This window comes from Eurypyga helias, unplaced genomic scaffold (assembly GCF_000690775.1).
Source record: "Eurypyga helias isolate BGI_N326 unplaced genomic scaffold, ASM69077v1 scaffold16792, whole genome shotgun sequence".
Lineage (NCBI taxonomy): Eukaryota > Metazoa > Chordata > Aves > Eurypygiformes > Eurypygidae > Eurypyga > Eurypyga helias.
This window is the reverse complement of record NW_010234211.1, coordinates 124-22,649: the sequence shown is the minus strand read 5'-3', so window position 1 is coordinate 22,649 and position 22,526 is coordinate 124. Positions and strand designations below refer to the sequence as shown.

Here is a 22,526-nt window from a genome sequence, read left to right as displayed (position 1 = left end):
AAAATGAGTGTCTAACCTGCTACATCTAAGCCTATTAGCTCTCTTCCCATTCATCACCAGATTGCTCCATCCCTTTCTGCCACAGCCTCTTCTGCGTGTGAAGACTACTGAGGTGTCCCACCGCACACTCAGCAGCTCCACGTTGATCCACTTCTCAGACCCCAGCTCAGAACAAACGCACTGACCTTATAAACAGGCAACACGGTCATCTTTTTCTCCATTTGTCTCCAGTCTTCTTCCCCTGTCCATGTGTGCTGGCGTCCCTGTGGTGCCACCTCAGCTGGCTCTCCAGGGAATTCACCTGCCAGGGACGAGAAAGCAGCATCTCTAAGAGGAGTCTGCACCATTGCACAGATAACCTTTAACCCATCCCAGATACAAGAAGAAAGTGCTGGCTCAATTTACCTTCGCTGAGGCTCAAACTTGCATTTTACCCTACGGCTGTAGAGGTCTGCGCTCACAGAACTCAGCTTCATCTCTCCCTACTCTACCTCTTCTGTCCCTCCCGCTAGCTCCCTCTGATGGGATGGTAGCTCTTGGCTCTGGAGGGCGCAGAAGTCACAGAGGTTGCCCGTAGCAGACGGCTTAATCCTGTTCCTGGGGTGACACCATGGAAGACAAACACTGGCTCACAAAGTTTTACCTGTTTCCGTAGGGAAGCAACTGTCTTCTCCAGTTCAGCCACAAGGAACTCAAGATTCTCTCTGGAGGAAGGGCTTGGAGAAGGCACTTCATTTCTGGGGGACAGGGATAAAAAGTGAAAGGGATTATGCAAATGTCAGCTTCCCGGCTGAGAGAATCATTCTGCCTTTTCCAACATCAGCCTTTGAAACAGAAGGGCACGACTCCCAGATTCACCTGCCAAGAGATGCCAACCAAACAGCCACTCAGCCCAGGTATTGAACTATCAGTTGGGCTCTGCACTGAAGTGTAGGGGACTCTGTCAGAGCTCAGCATCTGGCTGCTGTAACACCCCTGACCTCCACACCTCTGCAGAATGCCGATTTCAAAGGCCTGAATGGACTGAGTTGTTAAAAACTTGCGCTTCATGAAAGAGATGGAAGATAAGTGATACTACACCTGGATTTATGCTTGGTAGGGTTTTCCTCTGGGTAGCTGAAGCCAGGAGACCTCTTGCTTCGGAACCGCTGCGAAAGAGCCCTGAACTGCCCACGTGTCTGGCAGTCTTGGGAAAAAAGGGAAAGCCTGCAGTGAACACTCGTGTTTAAAGCAGATGATGTGGATTGCAGGCAGCACAAGGCAGCGCTGCTCTCCTTCCCCATCCACCCTTGACACAACTCTCATGCTGGAGGGGAAGAGGCTACAGAAGTGTGTAACAGGCATGGATCATGCACGGATTCCCATGTCTCAGCTGGACATCTGCACCCAGAATATAGCACAAAGGGACTGGCAGGATCTGTGGTTTAATGGCAGATTTTTACAGGATCACCATGCAATGTCCTATCTCAGTCTCTCCCCAGGCATAAGCTGCCTGAGACAGAAGCCCTGTCTAACAGATTCTGACAGATTCTATTCTGACAGATTCTGACAGATTCTAGTCTAAGAGTCTAACAGAGTCTATTCAATTCTAACAGATTCTAACAGATTCTCTCAGATTCTATTCTACTTGAACAGAGTCTATTCTATTCTGATTCTAACAGATTCTGTTCTGTTCTATCCGATTCTAACAAATTCTGACAGATTCTATTCTCTTTTCTATGTTGTTTTCTATAGGTATTCTATTCTATCCTAACCTATGTGATTGCATTTTATTCTGATTCTATTCTATTCTGATTTTATTCTATTCTTATTCTATTCTGATTCTATTCTATTTTCTGTACTTGTTCTATTCTATGCTATTCTATTCTATCTGATTCTGATTCTAGTCTAGTCTACTGTAGTCTCTTTTATATTCTATTCTATACTACCCTATCTGCTTCTACCTGGTTCTAGTCTCTTTTCTAGTCTCTATTCTCTCCTCTCCTCGCTATTCTCTTCACTATTCTTTTCTCTTCTATTCTATTTTCTATTCCATTCCCCTCTTTGTATCCATGTGCTGACACACGGTTCTCATGGTGTAACATCAAACCAGTTCTTTGCATATCCTATAGGCACGTGACAAATGCTACCCAGAGCCATCCCCACATCAGTGGGTGCTACAGCAGACTCCTTCCTTACCCTCACAACAGTCTTGCCACAAGTGGAGGTCAACCACAGGTATCTCATCACAGCCGACCATGCCCTGTGGGTACGATGCCACCCGGAAGACATCTCTCTGGAGCTGCTGGATGTGGTCACTGTTGTCACAGATGACACGAGCAAGGGACGTCTGTCTGATCTGAGTCAGCTGTGCCGGTGTGAAGACTCCGGGATTCTCATACCAAAACCTGCAGTGGGTTGTAATCACAGCATGACTCAGGAGTAGGAGAGAAGGATGGGGAGTGAGGCTGGGAGAGGAAGAAGAGCTCCCCTCCATCTGTGTGGCAGCATCCACACCCCTATAAGGGAACTTTTATTCTGGTGTCAGATGGCTGCAAACACAGACTGCCCTTTTCTGAATCCATGAATCCCTGCAAACTGGTGGCCAGAGCTGCAGAGTGTCACCAGCTGCAGGTACAGCCCCTGGCAGGGCAGTCGCGAGGCTCAGACAGATCTGCTGCAGCAGGCTGGGACACGGGTGAACAATGCTCCTGCCCTAAGAGCACCACCAGGCAAAGAGGCGTCTCGTTCACACAAGCAGCAAATAGGAATTAGAAGGAAGCTCCTGCAGACATTTTCTAGTATTTTCAGGAGACATTGGGCACATCCTCATGTGTGCCCAGTGTCCTGCAGTGAAACGAGCATCATTAAATCAGGAAGGAACACACTGACAGCAACTATGGCAAGTCCTTTTGCAAATGCACTGGACAGTGGAGACTCTTCCTCATATTGTAAGACAAGAAATAATCAAAAATTACAGGTTCTGTTCCTCCCTGTAGGAAGAAACCCCTCCCACCCAAAACTGAATACCAAGGGCTTTGGGCTGACTCTGATGATAATACCTGTCTCCATCCCTCAGCCTTCTGAACTGCGTCGTTAGCAAGCACATCAGCGTTGGCCCAACCCTGGTACCGGGGACAAGATCCTCCACCATCAGTGCTGGAAACAGGTCAATGTTTTTGGTAGTTCCATATAAACTGCAGGATAAAAGATATTAAAAAAAAAAAAAAGCTAAAAGACTATCAAAGGGGGGAGATAAAATAAATCAGATCACATCATAGGAATTTATATACAAGGAACTCATCTGGATAGTATTTATAATAGTCTTATCTAAAAGACAATGGGATGAAGGTGTGCCTTGGAAAGAGGCAGCCAGTGCAGATAGGATGCCGTTTAGTCTCACTGGAAAATAGCTCCAAGGTTCAATCTGTTCCCAAACGACACCACGGCAGTGCCTGATGACATTCCAGTCAGAACCAGACTGATCACTTAGAGAGATGTCATTTGTCTCACCCTGTTCTTAAACCACAACTATTACCCTATCTTAACATCTGTGGGGAGCAAGATCTGGGAAGGTTATTTGATGGGTGTCCTGGGAGCAGCAGAACCTTTGCACTGACTGATCTCCAGTGATTTTGATGCTTCCAAGTCCAGGCTACAGTACCTCCTGAGCTTTTCCCTGATCTCCAAGTTCTTTATCTCATTTCTGAGGTCCTCAAACTCCTGTGCAGACGAGAGGTTGCAGAAGACCCTGAAGTCATTGTAAGGTGGGATGCCATGGTCTCGCCCTCTCTGGATATTGATAGCTGCCAAGTCCAGTGAGACAGAGTGTGCCATGGAGAAGAGTTTCTCTGTCAGCTCCATGTTGAGGAGTTCGGAGGGGACCCGCATTTTCCCAGGAACCCCAAACAGCCCGCGGAGGAGGGGGTCGATCCCACCCTCCTGTGTGATCCTGAAAGGGGAGAAGAAGGCCTTATGCAGGGGGATGTGGCCTTGGCGGATGGGCTGGAAGGTTTCGTTCAGGCGGTACAGGATGGGGTTGATCAAGGTGTGTCCGAAGCGGAAGGCAGCAGTGGCAAAGGCATTGAGAATCCCGGCGTTGATGTTGGGGTTGTAGCCTTTGTACTCACCCAGCATCTTCATCCCTGCTTCCCCAAGGACCTTGGGGAGCCACTGGGCATAGGTAATATACTGCATCTGGGCACCCACAATCTTCCGTGCTTCGTGGTACAGGAGGTCTCCATCCCAGTGGGGATTGAGGGCCGACAGCTCCATAGCAATGCGGTTGTGCTCCCTGAACCAAAGCGTGTGCATGGCCGTGAGACCCAGCTGCTCGTTGGCGCGATGGTCTCCTGCCAGGAAGCAGGGCACAGGGCTCTCGTTCTCATCTCTCATGCACTCCGTGGGTGGCCCCACGGCAAAGGGAAGGAGATGTTTCCCCGAGCTGGGCACAACTTGCCCTTGCTTCAGAAGCCCCTTTTGGCTGCTCAGATCCCGCAGCTCCTGTGATTCCTGCTCTGTGCTGCCGTAAACATTGGAGGCATCGATGTACGATGTCAAATGGTTGATCTGCTCCCTGGCGTAGACGGAGTTCATGAGCAGGGAGGTCATCCCGCTGCCGCACACAGGGCTCGAGCGGACGAAGAACATGCAGCGCCCGTTTCTCACGCGGGGGTCGTTGGCAGGTACCGTGACAGAGAAGCAAGGTGGGTCATTGCTGCACACCTTGCTGCAGGGTGCTCCATCGGAGAAGCGGGACATGCTAATGGCTGCCACCGTCTGATCCATGTCGTGATCCAGAAACTGGCCCCACTGCATGAGCATGTGCGTGAACTGGTCATCGGGCGTGATGGTCTCAGTCCCAACCATGGCAGTGGAGATGAGGCGGGGTAGAGGAAGGGGCAGGTCTCTGGCATCTTCTGCCAAGGAAAACCCTCGGGGAAGGTTAAATCCATTCTGGTAGGCAGGTTTGAGGAGCCTCTGGAAGGCTGTGAGAGATGCACCCCACATCGGGTGTTGGAGGTTGTTGCAAGACCCATCGTGGGTCCTGTACTTCTTGTGGAAGCAGATATCCGAGCAGTTCGGTGTGCGGCGGTGGGCAGAGCAGCCCGACAAGTTGGCGATCATGTTCAGGTAGTGAGGGGACACCAAGTCGTTGTACCGGTAGCCTGCGAAGGCAAAGCACCAGGTCAGACCACGGTTGCTGTAGCCACCCAGCTCCCACTGCCCCGCGCAAGGGCTCTGTGTGAAACCCGCTGCTGGCACTGTCAGGGTGGGCACGGGAAGGCGCCGTCTCTCACCGTGGTGTTGCTATGTCATTTGCGGAAGGCAAATGAAGCACAGGGTCATACCAGGCCCACAAAGAAGGGGAAAAGAGTTTTGTACAAAATGCATGGAGGTGAAAACGTTGTGACTGGCAGACCAAACTGTGGCAGTGGTCTTAGTCTCTATCCCGGGTTTATTTTACGTCTCTCTGGGTTATTACTGCAACCTCAACCACCACTGACCATCCAAACCCTACGTGACGAGCGGCAGGGAAGCCGTGGGTGACTGCCAGGGCGCTACGCCGTGTGAAAGCGCTGAATAACGCTGCGCTGTGCGGATGCTGACAGGGCAGCGAGGAGGAGAGGCTGGCAGTCCGACCAGCCCAGACGAGACCTGCAGCCTGCAGAGAGTCTCCTCACAGCCTGGAATACATCCAGGCAGGAAAAATACATCCCCAAATGTACATGCCTGCAACATGATGACTCACATGTATAGGTTCAGCATACGGGAATGTCTGTTGTATGTAAAGGAAGTTCTGGTTAGCAATTTTTGGAGTCCAGCTGCTGGATGCTTGGACCTCACTAAATATTTTTGGCATTGCGTTGCTTTGTTGCTTGCTATCCTGTCTTGATAAAAGGAACCTGAGTGGCTGGAACCTATCTGAATTTGTAGCTAAGAGGTCAAAGTAGTAGAGAGACAGAGGAGTGACATCCCCCTCCATCTGTTACAGCACCCAAATACTTGGGTTTTCAGTGTTTTTCTCATTGCCATTTGAAGAGCAAGAAATGTCTCTGTCCATGATACTGAAGGGTCAAAACTCAGATCCACAAAGGTACTCCTTTGTGAGTTCAATGGCTAAATATTTTTTAAAATTAGCGCTTTCATAGCCAGTCAAGAAATCTTTAGCAAAACGGGGCACTGAACCACTTTTCTGAGTACCAGGCTGGTACGGGAACCTCAAGATCAGCTCTCTGGATGTTACAAAAACTGTGAGATGTAAGACAGAATTTCAATCCAGACAACACATTTCTTGACATACCCCAAATTGCACTTTTTAACATTTTCTGGATGTCTGTACATTGCTGTTTTAATTTTATCCTACGCACAAAGTTCCGAAGGGAGGTAAAATCTCTCTTACCTGTGACGTTCATATCCACGATTAGACCTTGTTGCACGTGTTCCTGAATCAGCTGCAGGGTCCTTTCAAAGATCTCACCTGCCCTGGCTGTTTCAAGGGTGTAGGGGTCCCGGGGGTAGCGGAAGAGAGCCAGCAAGTCATTGGGGGTCTTGGGGCGTCTGTTTCAAGGAAAAAGAGGCGATGCAGGGACATTACAATGAATACTCTGATTAAGGCAATGAAATTCTACAAGAGTTAGGCTCTAAGCCTGGTCTGGTGCTTGACCCCCAAAAACTAGTGCATAGGGATGACATGGCTTGCCTGCTTAGTGCAGGTGATTAAAGAAAAGGCATTTTTCCCTGGGAAAATACCCATATTTAATTACCTCAGCATCTCTGGATTTTTTCTGCTATAGTAATTTGTTTTTCAGTTTTCAGCAGCTGAAACCCAGAGGTTTTGGGCGTAGTACAAACTATCTGTCTTTTCAATAAAAACATAAATTGGGGTGGAAGAGGAAGGAATTACCATTCACTCGGAAAGTCATTTTTCATTGAGGAAATTATTAGAATTATTATATTATTGTTTCTGTTCACCCTACACAAAGTCAGCTGTATTTATAAAATGACTATGCTGATTATTTTCTTTTCTGTGCACTGTCTCCAGAGCCAATTCCAGCAGACAAAACACACATTGCAGATAGAAAATAAGAGGTGATATTAATGTATCTGATTTTTCCAATTATTTTCTTTTCTGTGCACTGTCTCTGGAGCCAACTCCAGCAGACAAAACACATGTTGCAGATAGAACATAAGAGGTGATATGATGTGTCTGATTTTTCCAGAATCCCAAATGCCTGTTACAAAGCTCTATCACATCCTTACATCTACAAGGTGCAGCCTCAACATCCAACACCCAAACCAGTACTGTAGCTTTCATCTGGGGTTTGTCAACGGTAAAATAAGGTTTAAGAAAGCTTTTTAACCTCTTTTCTGCTTCAAGTCTCAGACCGTAGCGCTTCATGCACTTACTTGCTAAACAGCTCGGTGCGTGTTGAATTGATGGCGTGGTCCACGCTGCTGATGGCTTCCCGTAGCGATGTGGCTACAAACGTGTCGCCACTCCGGCCGACATCCGTGGCTTTCCAAAGCAGGAAGAAAGAACAAAAAATCCTAAATTTACTTTGACATGAATTTATCTTCCAAGATCAAGAAAATCTGTGTATTGGTACAAGTCCCATAGTAACTCCACTTCAGGCTGAACTCATATTCGCAGTTTGCTCCTTACAGCTTTGCAACTAAATGCCTGTTTTGGATGGTGGTTAAAACAGGAAAAAGAAAATGTAAAAATCACAGTGGCTTAACCCAAAATAATGCGTTTAATTCCCACAAAGGAAACTCTAGAGGTCATGAAATTCATGTGAATATATGGCTTATATATTAATTTACCATTTGTGAAATTTCAGTTCAAATTTAGCGTAAGCATATCAGATAAAATATTTTAAAACAAAAGAAGAAAGCTGTTGTTTGAAAACCTTGGGAAGCAAACACATGAAGTCTTACAAATTACTACAGAATGCAGTTTTTAAGCCAGGGCCTTTGTCACAGCTGAACAAACCAGTTCCCATGTGGCTACCAGCATATGCACCATCCAGCTGGAAAATGAAGGACCCATCAAGAATAAATCACAGAAATTACCTGAGGAATAATTTCAAACAACAAAGACATTTCAGATTATTCTCAGCTCTTGCATACAATCCCTGCACTGAAAATGATACTAAATTCATTTAATAAGCTACTCACTATTCATGCTGGTTATTCCTGCGTGCTTGAGCCATAGCCCTCTACTTAGACTTTTAACCTTATTGCTTGCCTTTGATTTTTTTCCCTTGTCAACTCTTCCTTACCCTCCAAGAAGTACAATTTCCACTCCTGACCTCTGGTTTGACTAGCAGAGGAGTGCTACTCCTCTTTATTCATTACAGCTTCCCTAATCCACAGAGCAGCAGCTTGAAAACAAGCAACTTATTTCCATCCCCAAGGGACCGAGCGAACATTTAAAACCCAGTATTTGCAGGGACGATGTTGCTCCCCTTCTCCCTCCCCAGCGCAAGGTTACAGTCAGACGATGCCTCCTGCGCGTGTGGGCACATTTTAATAAGTTTCTCCCAACAGTAACTACACACACACCAACAGCTCGGCTTGCAGGAGGTGGTTTAAGACACCACCTTTGGCTTTTGTGCTGGCTTTAGTCAGGACAGGGTTAATTTCCTTCACAAGGGTTGGTCTGAGGCTGTTTTGGATTTGCCCTGACAATGGCTCTGATAAGGGGTTTGTTAGTTGGTGCTGGGGAGTGCTGGCACCAACTCAGGGTCTTTCCCAGCTTCTGATACTGTCCCTGTGTTCCCAACTTTCTCACTCCAAGCAGTGGGGGGGACACACACAGGTCAGACACTGACCCAAACTGCCCAAAGGAGGATTTCATTCCATAGCACGGCATGCTCAGACCATAGGCAGGGAGGTGTTAACTCTTTCGCTAGTTCTGTAACTTTGTTGTTAGCTCATTAGCTTGCTCATTCATTAGTGAGCTGCAGGGGTCAGTTGGTTTTCCTGGTCATGCTGTCACTCATGGGCCTCGCTCGGACTCTGCTGCTATCACTCTGGGGCTCCAGCTCTGGGGCTCTCTGGCTCTGACGGTCCGTACTCGGGACCTGGTTGTGTATCAGTCAGGAGGTGGTGAGAAATTGTATCATATGTTTTGTTCTTTATTATTTTAATTAATTATGATTGGTAGTATTGTTACTGTTATTAGTATCACTACAATATTAATCTGTATTCAATTATTAAATAGTTCTTATCCCAACCTATGAGCTTCCTCGTCTTTTTCACCGCTTCTTCTCCTCCGCTGGAGTAGGGCGGGAGGTGTGTGAAAGGCTGTGTGGTGCTTTATTGTCAGCCAAGGTTAAACCACGCCAGCTTTGCAGGGGGCAATTGCAGCTCAGCTGAGAAAGCAGCGAGGAGAAGCTGGGAGGTGCATGGGCTTACACAACCAAGCGACTCCTGTCACGCCTGTGAGGGACCGGTCTGCAAAGAAGCTAAAGAAAGACCAGAGTGATCCCTTCAAAGTGCAGGCTTCGACAGAGCATGGCCCTTCTGCACACGAGGGCAAAGGGTCCAGGAGACCGCAGGAGATGCCTTACCCGTGATGGTGAGCTGCATGGCGCTGGAGGTGAAGCCAAAGGGGTTTCTTGCGATGCACTCATATCTGCCCTGGTCAGCCACGCCGAGGTCGTGAATGGAAAGGGTCCCGTCTTGGCTAACATGGAACTTGCCACTCTCTGTGATCTGGATACCCTCCTGTTGCACCATCAAAAGACAAAATGTGTCAGGGTATGGAAGGTTTCCCATCATCCCAGCCTATTAGCAAACTCGCAGATGGGTGCAATGACCAAAAGTGGCCACCAGATGTTAGCATTGGTCTTCCAGAGAAACCAGAAAGCCAGCCAAGGACATCTGCTCCTGCCTGGACCCACTGCGAGGAGGTCCTTGGTCAGCTCCTTCACCCTGGTCTACCTCCAGGAACGCACTGCAGCGTAGGGACAACCCACGCATTTCTCTGCACTGCTTATAGACGGGCTGGCTGTGCCTCGATGCCGTCACAGAAGTGTCACGGCACATAAATAAGTCTAAATGTCTTCAGTTTTGGGGAAAATCTGAAACGGATAGATTTTTGCTGGCCTTGAAGTGCTGACACCAGCTTTTGCTGGCTCTGAGCAGCATCGCTGATCAAAGATGCAAGCAGCATCTTGTTCAAAACCCACCTCTCAGCCTGGCTGGTGGCTTCAGGTCTTATTTTTTTATTCTCCTGTTTCTCAACATCTTTCTGCTGCTCTGCCCCAATTACTGCTTCCTCTACTGCCCTCCCAGGCTCTTTTCTTCTGCTCCCGCTGTTGGCTGGAGCCCAAGGCGAGCTGCAGGTTCACCTCCCACCAAACCTCTGCGGGGTAACTGAGGCTCAAGCATCTTCCTCTCTTAATTAGTTCTGTTCCTGGCTGTGCTCATAGGCAGGGCATGTCCCAACCAAGGTCACAGGTATTGTACTACGGCACAGCAGGAAAAAGTCTGACGAGCTTCATCTAATGGATTCTTGAAAAGAGCAGCCAGGCTGTAGCATGATTGTGAGGGACCATGGCTTTGCCACATCAAAGCTGGAGCCAACCAGCATCATCTAGTTCCACCAGTGGGAATCCTGGAAATAAGGACAAACTACTTAGAAAAAAATCCATTTTCAGGTTTTTTCCAGGAATAATCAATCAAGCATTTCTAACATCCTGGAAGGTCACTGGCTTCAAGTTACTTGTTTGGGAGGAAGCACAAGAAAACAGGAATGTGCACTGCAAGGCTTTAAGCCTGAGAAAGAGCAACATTCCTTCAGACCACTAAAAAACCCAAATCAATGGAAATGTTGGTCCTTAAATTTTCATCAAACACAGTTTCTTCCATGCGCATTACACAAACGGGTTTAACTAGTTCAGCTGGTGAGGTGTTGGATGAGAGAGCTGTCTAATGCCCCCATGGAGGAGCCGTCCTGCTTCCCGCTGAGTGCACGGCATCATCTCTTACTTTGACCCAGGTTATGGTGGGCCGTGGATCTCCTTGGGCCATGCAGGTAATGGCAACGTCCTGGCCTGTCTCTGCCACCACGTCTTGGGGGGGGTGAAGGAACACGGGTATCACTGTGCAACACAGGGGAAAAGTCATAAGTGGGGCAATTACATAGGAATGTGCTGGGTTCTCTGTCATTTAAAATCTTTAATTCACAGGCTTTCTAGAAAAGATGCTCTAGCTGAAACAAGAATTGATTCAGGAACTACCAGATAAGGCTCTTTGGCAAGTGGTAGTCAGGTTAGATTCAATAATCATATTGATCTTGCTGGTCCTAAACTACTCCGTGAATTCTGTGCTTGAAGCATCACTAATTTCATGTTTCTAGTTACTTTCCTTCCCTCCAGTTTAGCATTAGTAAAATTCTGCCACCTTTGTGAAAGAGACAGGGTTTTTGCTTGTTTAGAACAACATTATTACCACAGCATTCCTGTGTGACTTGTATTTTACAGTGGCCTGATTGTAGAATACATAAATTTAGGCTAAACCTATGACCTGGTAGCTAAGGCTTAAGACAAATGTATCCGGAGTCAGAGTTAAATGTTCCTGAGAAGGAATTATTTTGTTTTGCAGAATGTTTCGTTTAAAAAAAGAATCTTACAATTCATTTTGCAGGAAAGCCAAAATTTAAAAATAGCAGAAGAAAGATTACTAAGTATTAATACATTTTTTTGTAAATTGTATGACAAAAACCCTTTGTTTCCTTTAACAAAATGATTTTCTTAAGAACAACTCCCAAACACATTTTTCACTGAAACTGGCCAGATATCTGGCCAGATATCATCTTATGGGTGTTATGCCAACCAGTACCATCCCCCTCCCTGGTCACACCAGATGAGTTTCATTCCCACAGTTATAATTTTTCTAGGCTACTAGATAAATATTCAAGGAAAACTGAAGCAACTTCTTCCAATTTACAAATCTTGGCACTCTGGGAGCCTCTTTAGAGTTTCCCACCAACTGATGGAGCTCTCGTGGCTAGACATCTGCTCCCAGGAAGAAGAAAAATCCCATCCCATAGAAGCCAAAAGAATCCCCTGCCTTGTCAGACAGTGTGTTATTTACCATAACGTTAAATTAATGACACACATTCGACAGCCCTTGCTCCCCACAGCCTCACCAGCTTACCTCGTGGGGTCACCGACAGCTGTACGGGGAGGGTCTTCACCCCGATGGCACTGATGGCATGGCATTCATATTGGCCTTGGTCGTGCAGAGCAACCCTCATCACCCGCAGCGTCCCCGTGGAGAGGATGCTGTGCCTCCGGTCATTCGGCAGTGGCCCGCCTGGTCAAACAAGCAGCAATTTTTTAATTGAGATTTCTCTTCCTGTCACTGGGGGTATCAGTGTGACAGTTAAAAATTTCCATTCCTTCCCAACATGGTGTTTCAGGGTGGCTGATGTCATCTTCATCTTGCTAAGTGAGGAACAGGACAGATGCTGCTCTTCCCACACCCAGGGTCATGACTGAGTTGTCTTGTCTAAGCAACTGGAAAGGAGCTGGTGCCCTTGCTCTTTCCTCGTAAGACTTTCCTTAGTGCAAGCTGCAGATTTAGTGACATCTGATGGACAACAAATCTGCGGTCAGTTATCCAAACTGACTGTTTAATCAAATAAATGGAAACATTGAGCATTTGGTATTCTGATTTTCTGTGGTTTGGAAACTGCATTGTTTCAATATTTCCTCTATTTAAGGAGAAAAGTCCAAAATTAAAATCCTTTACCAAACCCAAACAAAATTATAAGAACTTCTGAGCTTAGTGCCTTTAAAAAAAAATATTTTGTTTTCCTCCAAATAAAGGCTCTATTTATTCATCCCAAATACCAAAAGGAATCTGAATCCTCCCCACACTGTCAAAAGTTGCTGTGAGAATGAGTGATGCTCCATCACTTCTCCTCTTGTCTTGTTCTTAGCATGCCTTCAGTGAAAGCACTGGGAAGCCTGGTTAGTCTTTGGATTGCTGAGTGACCTACAAACCTGAATACAAAGCACTTATTAACCTTATTTCATGCCACTGTGCTCCTTTCCACATGTCTAAGGGATACCTTCTGAAATCTGGGCAGTGGAGGAAAACAGGTTAAAGGAGATGGAGAACATGCTGGTGGAGGAGAATTCCACTTGGTCCTTAACTCTGCAGCAGGACTATTGCTGGGGAAGCTGGAATACAATAGCCATGAATTCTCCACAGCACTAAACCATTAATTATGGCTTGTGAAGCATAAGGAAAAGTTGGAGGGCCTCTGGGCCAAGTGTTGTTGGCTTCTGTCCCAGAAAGTGTTGGATGGGATCAGTTCAGTGGAGCCAGTGCTAACAGTCATCTGAGACTTTAAATGTTCACCATCACCTGTTGGCCCAAAGTGATTTTTCCTAAGCTAAAATAAACCTTAGAGGTGTGTCAGTGGTGAATGGTGCCCTCCTGCAACGCGCTCCCCAAGAGGAGCAAATCCATGACAGTGATGGAGAGCAAGTACATGGTGATATCCACTGACTTGGAGTGTCCAGAGGTAGGTTTGGGGGTAGGAAGCCACTGCAGGAAGAAGTTTGGGTTTCGTGCGGATGAAAAACAACACACTCCTTCCTTCTGACATGATGGCTGCGTGTCAAAGGCCTCAGAGGCTCCCTCAGTGCTTAACATCATCCTTGGTGATGTACGACATCGTGTGACTCGGTCTGTGCTGGTGACCGTCTGTCGTGTGTGACCACTGCAAGCCATGGCCCTGGCCCAGCAGCCTGGCCCTTCCCACCCACACCCCGCGGAGGGTGGCGTGGGAGAGGGAGACATCGCGAGTACCTGCCCTCGTCCAGGCAATCACGGGTGGAGGGTGGCCCTCGGCAGAGCAGGGGAAATCCACGCTTTGTCCCTCAGTTACTGTCTGGTCAGTGGGGATGAGGAGAAACCTGGGAGAATCTGGAAGGGAAAGAAATGACTGAGCAACAGAAAAAACTCGGGTTAATTCTCAGTTCACAGGAGCAGAACCAGTCACAGGGCTTAAATACAACCCCCTGACAGAGCACCTTGTGCCAGAAATGTCATCAGCCTGGGACTCCTCACCTTGCACTATGATCCTCGCTGTCGCCTGGATGGACCCCTCGGTGTTGCTGGCGTTGCAGTTGTACTGCCCCTGGTCCGAGAAGGTGACATTCTGAATGAAGAGTCCTCCGGAGCTGGTGATAGCGAATCGGGAATCCTGCGGTAAAGGAGAGCCTGTGCCAAGCGTCCAGCTGATGCGAGGGTGGGGGTGCCCAGAGACCCCACACTCCAAGGTGACACTTTCCCCAATCAGCACTTCAGTATTGTGTGGCTGGATCACAAAAGTGGGCTTGGCTGGAAGGAAACAAAGGCTTCAGAAACCAGCAGCTCTGCTGCCTGCTCCCATATGGGCAGAAATGGCTTGGACTCCACATGCAACCCAGCTAGCAGTCACCTGACTCCTCCCAGACCTCCAAATCGTCGCTGTGAGCAATTCCCCCAGCGCTCCTTCTTCCTACCACCTCTCCATCCCAGTCACTTAGTGTTGGAGCATCCCCAGCCCTGTGTCCCCTTCACCCTTGATACCTTTCATAGAATCATAGAATGGTTTGGGTTGGAAGGGACCTTAAAGACCATCTAGTTCCAACCCCCCTGCCACGGGCAGGGACACCTTCCACTAGACCAGGTTGCTCAAAGCCACATCCAGCCTGGCCTTGGACGCTTCCAGGGATGGGGCATCCACAACATCTCTGGCACACCTGTTCCAGTGCCTCACCACCCTCTCTGTGAAGAATTTCTTCCTGACATCTAATCTAAATCTCCCTGATTTCAATTTATACCCATTACCCCTTGTCCTATCACTACAGGCTCTTGTAAAAAGTCCTCTCCCAGCACCCTTGTAGGCCCCCTTCAGACACTGGAAAGCTGCTTTGTACTGCAGAATACAGCCCACTATCCAAACTCCCTCCCCAGCCCCAATTTACTTTCAATCTCTAAACCCCCAAATTCCAACTGCCACGAAGGAACCCCCTTACAGCTCAGGCTATGCTACTAAGCCTCTTCCCCAGCACACCAAGAATATCTCGGCACATACAAAGCTGGGACTGACTCTGACTTAGCTCCACTCCTGGCCCCAACCCAAGTTTGTCCCTCAAGGGGTGCAGAAGGCTCAATTACTTGGGGTGCCAAAATAGCGCAGAACCACTTCTTGTGTCTTGACCTCCCCAGCTATGTTCTTGGCCATGCACTGGTAGATGCCTTTGTCCGACTCCTTGGTATTCTGGATCATCAAGGTACCGTCTTGCAACAGGTTCAGACGGTTGTCATCTTTCATGTCAATCTCGTTACTGAAAAACAGCCACAAACAAGCAAAATCTGAAAGGAGTGAAAGGCTGGTGGTCTTCCCCCATGCTGCTGGGGGAGTGGTGGGGCTTTGCATGCGTTGCAGTAAATTGGTGTTCCATGGAGCTATTCTGAGGCTTCATGAAATTTATAGCAAGAGTTATGATTTACAGCACTGAACTTCAGCTCCAGCTCTGATTTACTCCCTGGGTGAGCTACTTTTTCTCTCACCACTGATTACACACGACATTTACAGCCCATCAGGAGAGCATACTGTTCCCATGCAATAGCATCGTTCCTATTGTCAGGGCGTCTAGGCCCCAAAAGCTTGTTCTCATTATTTACTAAGTGCAAATATAATAATGAATTAATATTGTTATTGTGTGCAGTCATTTCTATTCAAATGGGCTCAAAGGCCTCAGGGGGGGCGCAAAAGTCTCTGAATAAGTCACTGTGGGACCCAACGCAGCTTGGACTCCAACCCAACCCAAGAGCTGTGAAACATCTTCCTTCTTTTTACAATGACCTGCGACTCCTGGATCCCAGCCCATGGCAGAAGGTCCCACTGCTGCATCCCATTTGTCCCAGCACGAAGGAATCTTGGATGGCTGCAGATGATTGAAAGGAGAGAAGGGACCTCGCTCCCCCTAGGACAAAGGCTGAATCCACTATGCAAACTAATATGCTTGCTGGGCATTTCTTTAATTCCCCTGATGACTCCTTACTCTAGTCGTATCTCGTTTGTGGAACATTTATTATCATTACCCCTCTTACAATGCTATTTTTGGGAGCCTGCCAGAATTTCCCTAACAAAACCTTCCTTCCAGAGGGACTTAACTCAGCCATAAACTTTTGCTCTGTGCTGAAACTCTGCCTGCTGAGGAGTTAGGGAAGAACATACATTGATCATTTTTATTAATAACCGAGCCCTACTCAGGCTCCCACAGACAAGCAGCTCGTAAAGCAGCAAAGTAACTTCACTTCCACAGTGGGCAACTGCTTGAGCACAGAATATTTTATTGTGTAGCATTTCCCAGAAACACTTTGGCATCTAGCGCAGCCGTGTATTTATTTCCGTGTTGCTGTATAGAATGGCAATCTACACACTGCTCTGCAAGGTCTGTCCTTCAGTCAAGCACAGTGATTTTTCCCTGTGGAAAAAAAAAGCCGTTCTCCCAGCATGCTAGGGCTTTGGTGAGAAAAACTTAGAAACTAGAAGCATTTCAGCAGTTAATAAATGGCAAGTGTGGTGGTTTAGAGCAACATGAAATACGCATATTTTTTTTTTCCTGATCAGAACACAATTGCTTTCAGCCTGCGGAGTATGTTTATGGGAAAGTTATAAGCTCTTGAAATCCATTACAAACGCAGATGAAACATTTCCAGTGCAGACGAAAACACCACTTGGATTATGTGGTCACCAGAGAATGCTATTAGAAGGAAGGTAAATACAACCCCTAGAATATCCATTCCTTTCTTTTTTTCTAATGTTGTGTGAAAGAGCTTTTTTAATTACAGGCAGTCACTGACGAGCTCAGCGCTTGAAAACCTTTGCTACTCCAAGGGTCACTGTGTGCCACTTACTTGTTGTGCAGCCAAATAATCGCAGGCTTTGGGTTGCCTTCTGCCCTGCAGGTGAAATAAACTGTGTTTCCCAAGAGGACGTCGACATCGTGAGGTTCTGAGGTTATGCGAGGCCTCTCTGAAAAAGACCGTTTTGACACAACCCAGTGTAGAGCAGCACAAAAACACCTACAGCCCAATCGGAGAGCGGTGGGCAACGCAACACCCACCCACCCTGTAGCCCCCGAGCAAGCAGAGCCCTAGGTACCACAGCATCCACCCTGACCAACCTGAGACTTCTCACCACCGTCAGCAAAACTGAAGACAGGAACAGCATCATTCATCTGAGCTTGCTAGAAGCCCTGGAGAATCGAAGAGGCTGTTCCTATCGCCAGTATGTTGGGCAGTGGATCAGCTCCCTGCACAGTCCCAGGAGGCACTGGGGAAAACCAGACCTGGCTGTACACTGGTTAGTTATAGCTGCCCCAAGATTTGGTCCCTGTCTCACCCCAAAATAAGTGAAGAAGTCGGTGGCACCCTCACTTGGGTTGTTTTTCTGCCCCGTCATCCTGCTGCTCTCAGCAACTGCCTGCTCCATCTGAACACAGTACCAGCTCTCTGCAAATCACACCGCTTCCCTTTCAATGGGATTTCATTCATTATGTCCCTAATTCATCAGCCTGTCCCTATCCAGCCAAGCCTTGCACTATGTGCTCCACTTTAAGATTGAGCACTAAGCACGTTGAACGTTTAAAGGATGTGTTAAAATGGGAAGGAATTTATGTATGTGATCTGGAGAGCTTGATCTTGACTCTTATCTTAGATATAAGGAAGAAATTCTTCTCGGCGATGGTGGGGAGGCACTGGGACAGGTTGCCCGGAGAAGATGTGGATGCCCAATCCCTGGGAGTGTCCAAGGCCAGGCTGGATGAGGCTTGGAGCAACCTGGGCTATGGAAGGTGTCTCTGCCCATGGCAGGGGATGGGACTGGGTGGGCTTTAAGGTCCCTCCCATCCCAAACCAGTCTGTGATGTATCAGGATACTTACCCATCTAACAGTCTGTACGCTCACCAGTAATCCAGTAAAACCAGCTGGATTATTCATAAAATTAAGTGAGCACCTGCCACCTTTTCCAGTGGAAGACCTGTGCTCTTAATCCTTAGGCTGCAAGCCAATGTCTTAGCTTGTCCTGCTTGCCGATGCCAGCGCAGGACCAGGCCCACCACAGCCCCATGGTACAAAACGCTGATGCCGTGCAGATTCGCCCCACTGGTTCACATCTGCTGAGAAGCGTTGGGTTAACTTGATGCCAGCAGGCTCCGTCCTGACTCAGATATCAGCTGCCTGCATCACTAGGCCTTTACGCTGAATTATGCATCGTTTGTCTTCCCCAGCTGGCACAATACCAGCGTAAACGCCTAATGCCAGGAAAATCTTCCCACCAGGTGCTCTGGGTAATTTGACAGACATCCCACTGTGCGCCCATGCCTCAACCAGAACAAATTTACATTAACGGCCGTACCGTGGCACCGGGTGTGTGTAGGGGACAGCTCGTTGTCCGGCACTCGCAGCGGGTCCCACTCCATGTGTCCCCAGCTGCTTTCTCTAGAGCCTTCCTATTGCTCCCTGTCCTGTGAGTTTACAGACCTGTTTGTGCCAATTCAACTCTTTGCATGGCTGTGGCCCTAAATTAAATTGTGAAATGGTGAAGATGTAAAATATAATAATAATAAAGTCATAGGAGAAAAGCGGAATGCAAGGGAGAGTTCAAAATCCAGCTGATCTCACACATCTGCCTCACAGCAGAGCCATGCACACAGCTGGACTGGCATAGCCAGGAGGGATGCCAATGGCTGGGCGAGTGGGAACGTCTCAGACTGACTTTAGCAGCAGTGAAGTATCAGGGAACTGCAGATGATGCTTGTGCCATCCTCTGCCCTTGCCTACACTCTAAAAAAAAAAAAGGTTTGTCCTTTTGTATATGAAATCTTGAACTTCGGGATTTTTCAGAACAAAACCTTTCATTTCAAAATGCCATTTTTCAGTGAGAAATTTTCTAAATTCAAAGAACAACAGCTTAACAAGCACAATACATTACTGCAGGCAAACAAAGCTGTCAGCTGATATCTACTGAGTTTGCTTAGGTTTCCAGCCACACAGTTCTCCCAGTGTTCCCCTTCTGTTCAGCCTGATGGGGAACATTTCTCCTGGGTGCTGGATTAGCCACCGCAGCAGGTCCTTTATTGGCCCTGCTCTCCCTAAAAACCGAGAAGACACCTGACAGCCAAAACAGAGCTGCTTTCAACCCCACCGTGACCCTCGGCTTTCTCTGCGTTGTCCTGATAACTCATGTGCCCCGACTGGGACTTCTCCATTTCAGCAGTAAAAGGGAGGAAGCAGGATGCCAGGACAGGGAAGAAGGAGGAAAAGAGGTGGAAGAAGCAGTTCCTAGAGCAATGCCCAGCTCCACAGGCTGGTGGAGGGGTTTGACCTCGCTCACCGCAGTTAAACTCCTGGGCGGTCAGGGTGACGATGGAGCGCCCGTGCAGCTCCCGGGGAGCCTCGCAGGTGGCGGCTGTCTGGATACTGCCCTGCTCAGCGTATTTCTTCAGCAGCTCGGCCAGCCACATCAAGTCGCAGTCGCAAAGCAAGGAGTTGGAGTCCAGCCGCCTGCAAGACCACGGAAAAGGCAGATCGTTTCCCAGACACTGACTGCTGTCTCCTTCTCCAAGTCACAGGAGGGGAGCAGTTCCCTGGAGTGAAGGATTGCTTGGTTGGTTTTCCCTGCACTTGATTATATCCCAAATGAAAATTTAAGATATTTCATTCCCACAATGTTTAAATAGGATGCTTGCTCAAGTCAGGAGGGTTTCATTGAAAAACTAACATTACCCATCAGCCATTCCCGTTTCAAATGACAATTATTCTGTTAAACTAGATTATGCACTTTCGGCTTAGCTTGAGGAAAAGAGAGGCACTGAAACACTGGTGTTTCTCCCAGGATGGAGAATTCAACCTTTACAAAATTCTGCAAGAACAGCAGATAACACTGGTGCTGTTAGAGCTTTCCACACTTTTAGAACTCAGAAATCCCTCCCTTGATTTCAGTGTGCTTCAGCTCATCTCTTTCTGTGACCAGCTGAGAGAGGCCGTAGCATTTTTGCACAACTATAACAACTTCTATTCCTACAACATACGCCCGAACCTTGCCAAACGGAGCATTGGTGATGTCCCAGTGCACCCATGCTTTTCCCTTCGCTGACCTGCTTCCTATGTGCAATGCTATGCCTAAGGATAAATAAAGACTGTAAGAGGATTAGTTGATTCCTCCTTCCCCACTGACAGGTTTATACTAGATAGGTCTGGGCCATCTAAGAAAAAAAAAAACATGGAAGAAAGGCCTAATGTTTCCAGGGACAAATATTTGAGATTTCACACAAGGCCATGATACAGCCCTTTACACCCCACCTTTTTCTCTGACACGTACAGACCACATTTCACAAGTTATTCCCTGTTAAAGAAAAGCAAAGTGTTTTACCTGCTTGCAGAAATCACAGAGGGCTGCAGTGAGAAACACGTTATTTTCTTGTAGTTTAAAATCATGGCAGAACACCAAAATTCTTTAGGTTTTACTTCCTCCCCCTCTCCCCCAAAACACGTAATAGAACTTATTTCCAGAGATCATAAAAGACAAACAAAGCTAAGCTCTGGAGGGGTTTAAGCAAACAAGAAGTAAGCTTAAGGGACAGCCAGGTTACGTTCATTCCTGCATGGGATGAGAACTGTGCACCTTGGCATGCCTCTGCGGGTTTTCAATCTCTAGAAAAAAAGACTTTTCTTTTATGACTATGCTTTTTGTTTCCATGTTAGATACCGATCTGAAGACATGATCGAAGTCGTATCTGTGACCTGGACTTCCCACTTTTTTTAAGGGATGTTTTATGGGTTCAAACTGCATAGGAATTCCTGCATGGGATGAGAACTGTGCACCTTGGCATGCCTCTGCGGGTTTTCAATCTCTAGAAAAAAAGACTTTTCTTTTATGACTATGCTTTTTGTTTCCATGTTAGATACCGATCTGAAGACATGATCGAAGTCGTATCTGTGACCTGGACTTCCCACTTTTTTTAAGGGATGTTTTATGGGTTCAAACTGCATAGGAACAGCAGAGGGTTGTGAGGACTTTCCAGGAATGTTCATTCCTGTGGCATTGTTGAGCTGTAAGAGGATTATAGTTAGATTATAATTAGACACTAGCATGAAGAAACAATTAACTGGTCAAATCAGCTCTCATGTCCAATCAAAACTGTTTTATAAACTTAGCAGTGGCCTTAGAAGTGCGACAACTAAAAGCTTTGCCAACCAGGCACATTTTTCCTCAGGTCCTGGCCATCTGATCAAAGATAAACAATTGCTCTTTGCAGGCAATGTTTTTTACTTACAGCCGTTTGAGGGATTCCAGTTGAGAGAATGTCCCTGGATGAATCCTGGAAATCTTGTTGTTGTGCAAGAATCTGCAACGGGAGAACCCACGCCAAAACATTATTCAGTATTTGCACTACGCAGATAACATCCCGGGTCAAAACTCAGTTTAAATACAAAGGCTGCTCAGCAGAACAGAGCTTAGTTTAAAAATTCACAGGGTTTGTTTCCATGAGCTGCAGGGATTTCATTCATTTGCGAGTGCAATGTGATGCACCAAAGCAGAGATGGGGTGTGGACTGGAAACGGTGACCCAAGATGTGATGTAACAGGTTTAAAATTGAACCTTAATGCTAAACTTTCATGCTCTGCGAAGGGAGGAGAAACGGCGTGAAATCCCCAAAGGCTGGACCCACCCTATGTTTTCTGTGCATGGGTCAGCTCCAGTGTAGACGGGACCTTTTCCTTCCTCCCCTGCAGAGGATACAACAGTTTTACCAGGGCGGCTGTTGAACAAGGCTCCAGCAGAAGACCTGAGACAGCAGGGCCCTAGGCTCAGGTTAGTTATTGACTCCAACCCATGAATAAATCTAATCCAGACTAAGATGGGTTTACCTCTGAACAAAGCCGAGGCAAATTCCCACTTCCAGAGTCTTAGCACACAGACAAGACTCCGCAGTTCTTGGAAAAAAAACCCCTGATTGCACTAAAATGCATCAGTGGGGACCAAGATGGGATAATAAACACCCCATTCTCATAATGGAGGGGAGATTTAGTTATGTTGGTTACATCTAAAACTCGTAAGAGGCTTGATAAAAGATAGGAAGCAATTTTAGTAGACGGTGGAACAGGAAAGAGGTACAAAAGCAGCACAGCCTGTGTGCACACATCTGTGTCCCCACGAGCTCAGCCTAGTCACCCAGCCTGGATGATGACAAACCTTCTTCTAAAACTTAAATCCAGAACTTTTTGTTGGATCAAATACAGCGACTGAGATCAGCCATGGTGTACTGATCCAGGTCTGAATTTTCCTAAGGGTGTTTAGATCCCACGATTTTATTTTCCTAGGATGTATGGCTATCAAGGCATGTTTCCATGCTGCATAGAAGGGTCTGCTGGTTTCACCATGGAGTGGGAACCACTGTGTGAGCATCTGTCCTATGTTACTACTAGAAGCAATATTTTCCTAGGATGTATGGCTATC

At 47.2% G+C, this 22,526-nt stretch overlaps 1 protein-coding gene across 1 annotated transcript; it reads right to left on the bottom strand.

Moving 5' to 3' along the window:
- Nucleotides 1-205: 205 nt before the first annotated feature.
- On the bottom strand, nt 206-21,414 carry LOC104503831 (peroxidasin homolog; the record flags this gene model as incomplete). The annotated part of the gene is made up of 17 exons (XM_010161992.1): nt 206-301; nt 644-737; nt 1,081-1,186; nt 2,179-2,387; nt 3,042-3,176; nt 3,644-5,147; nt 6,383-6,540; nt 7,390-7,498; nt 9,558-9,714; nt 10,981-11,093; nt 12,151-12,309; nt 13,816-13,932; nt 14,077-14,349; nt 15,172-15,341; nt 16,921-17,038; nt 19,401-19,570; nt 21,343-21,414. Coding segments are annotated over 17 exons (3,760 nt in total), but the record flags the coding sequence as incomplete, so codon positions are not given.
- Nucleotides 21,415-22,526: the final 1,112 nt, after the last annotated feature.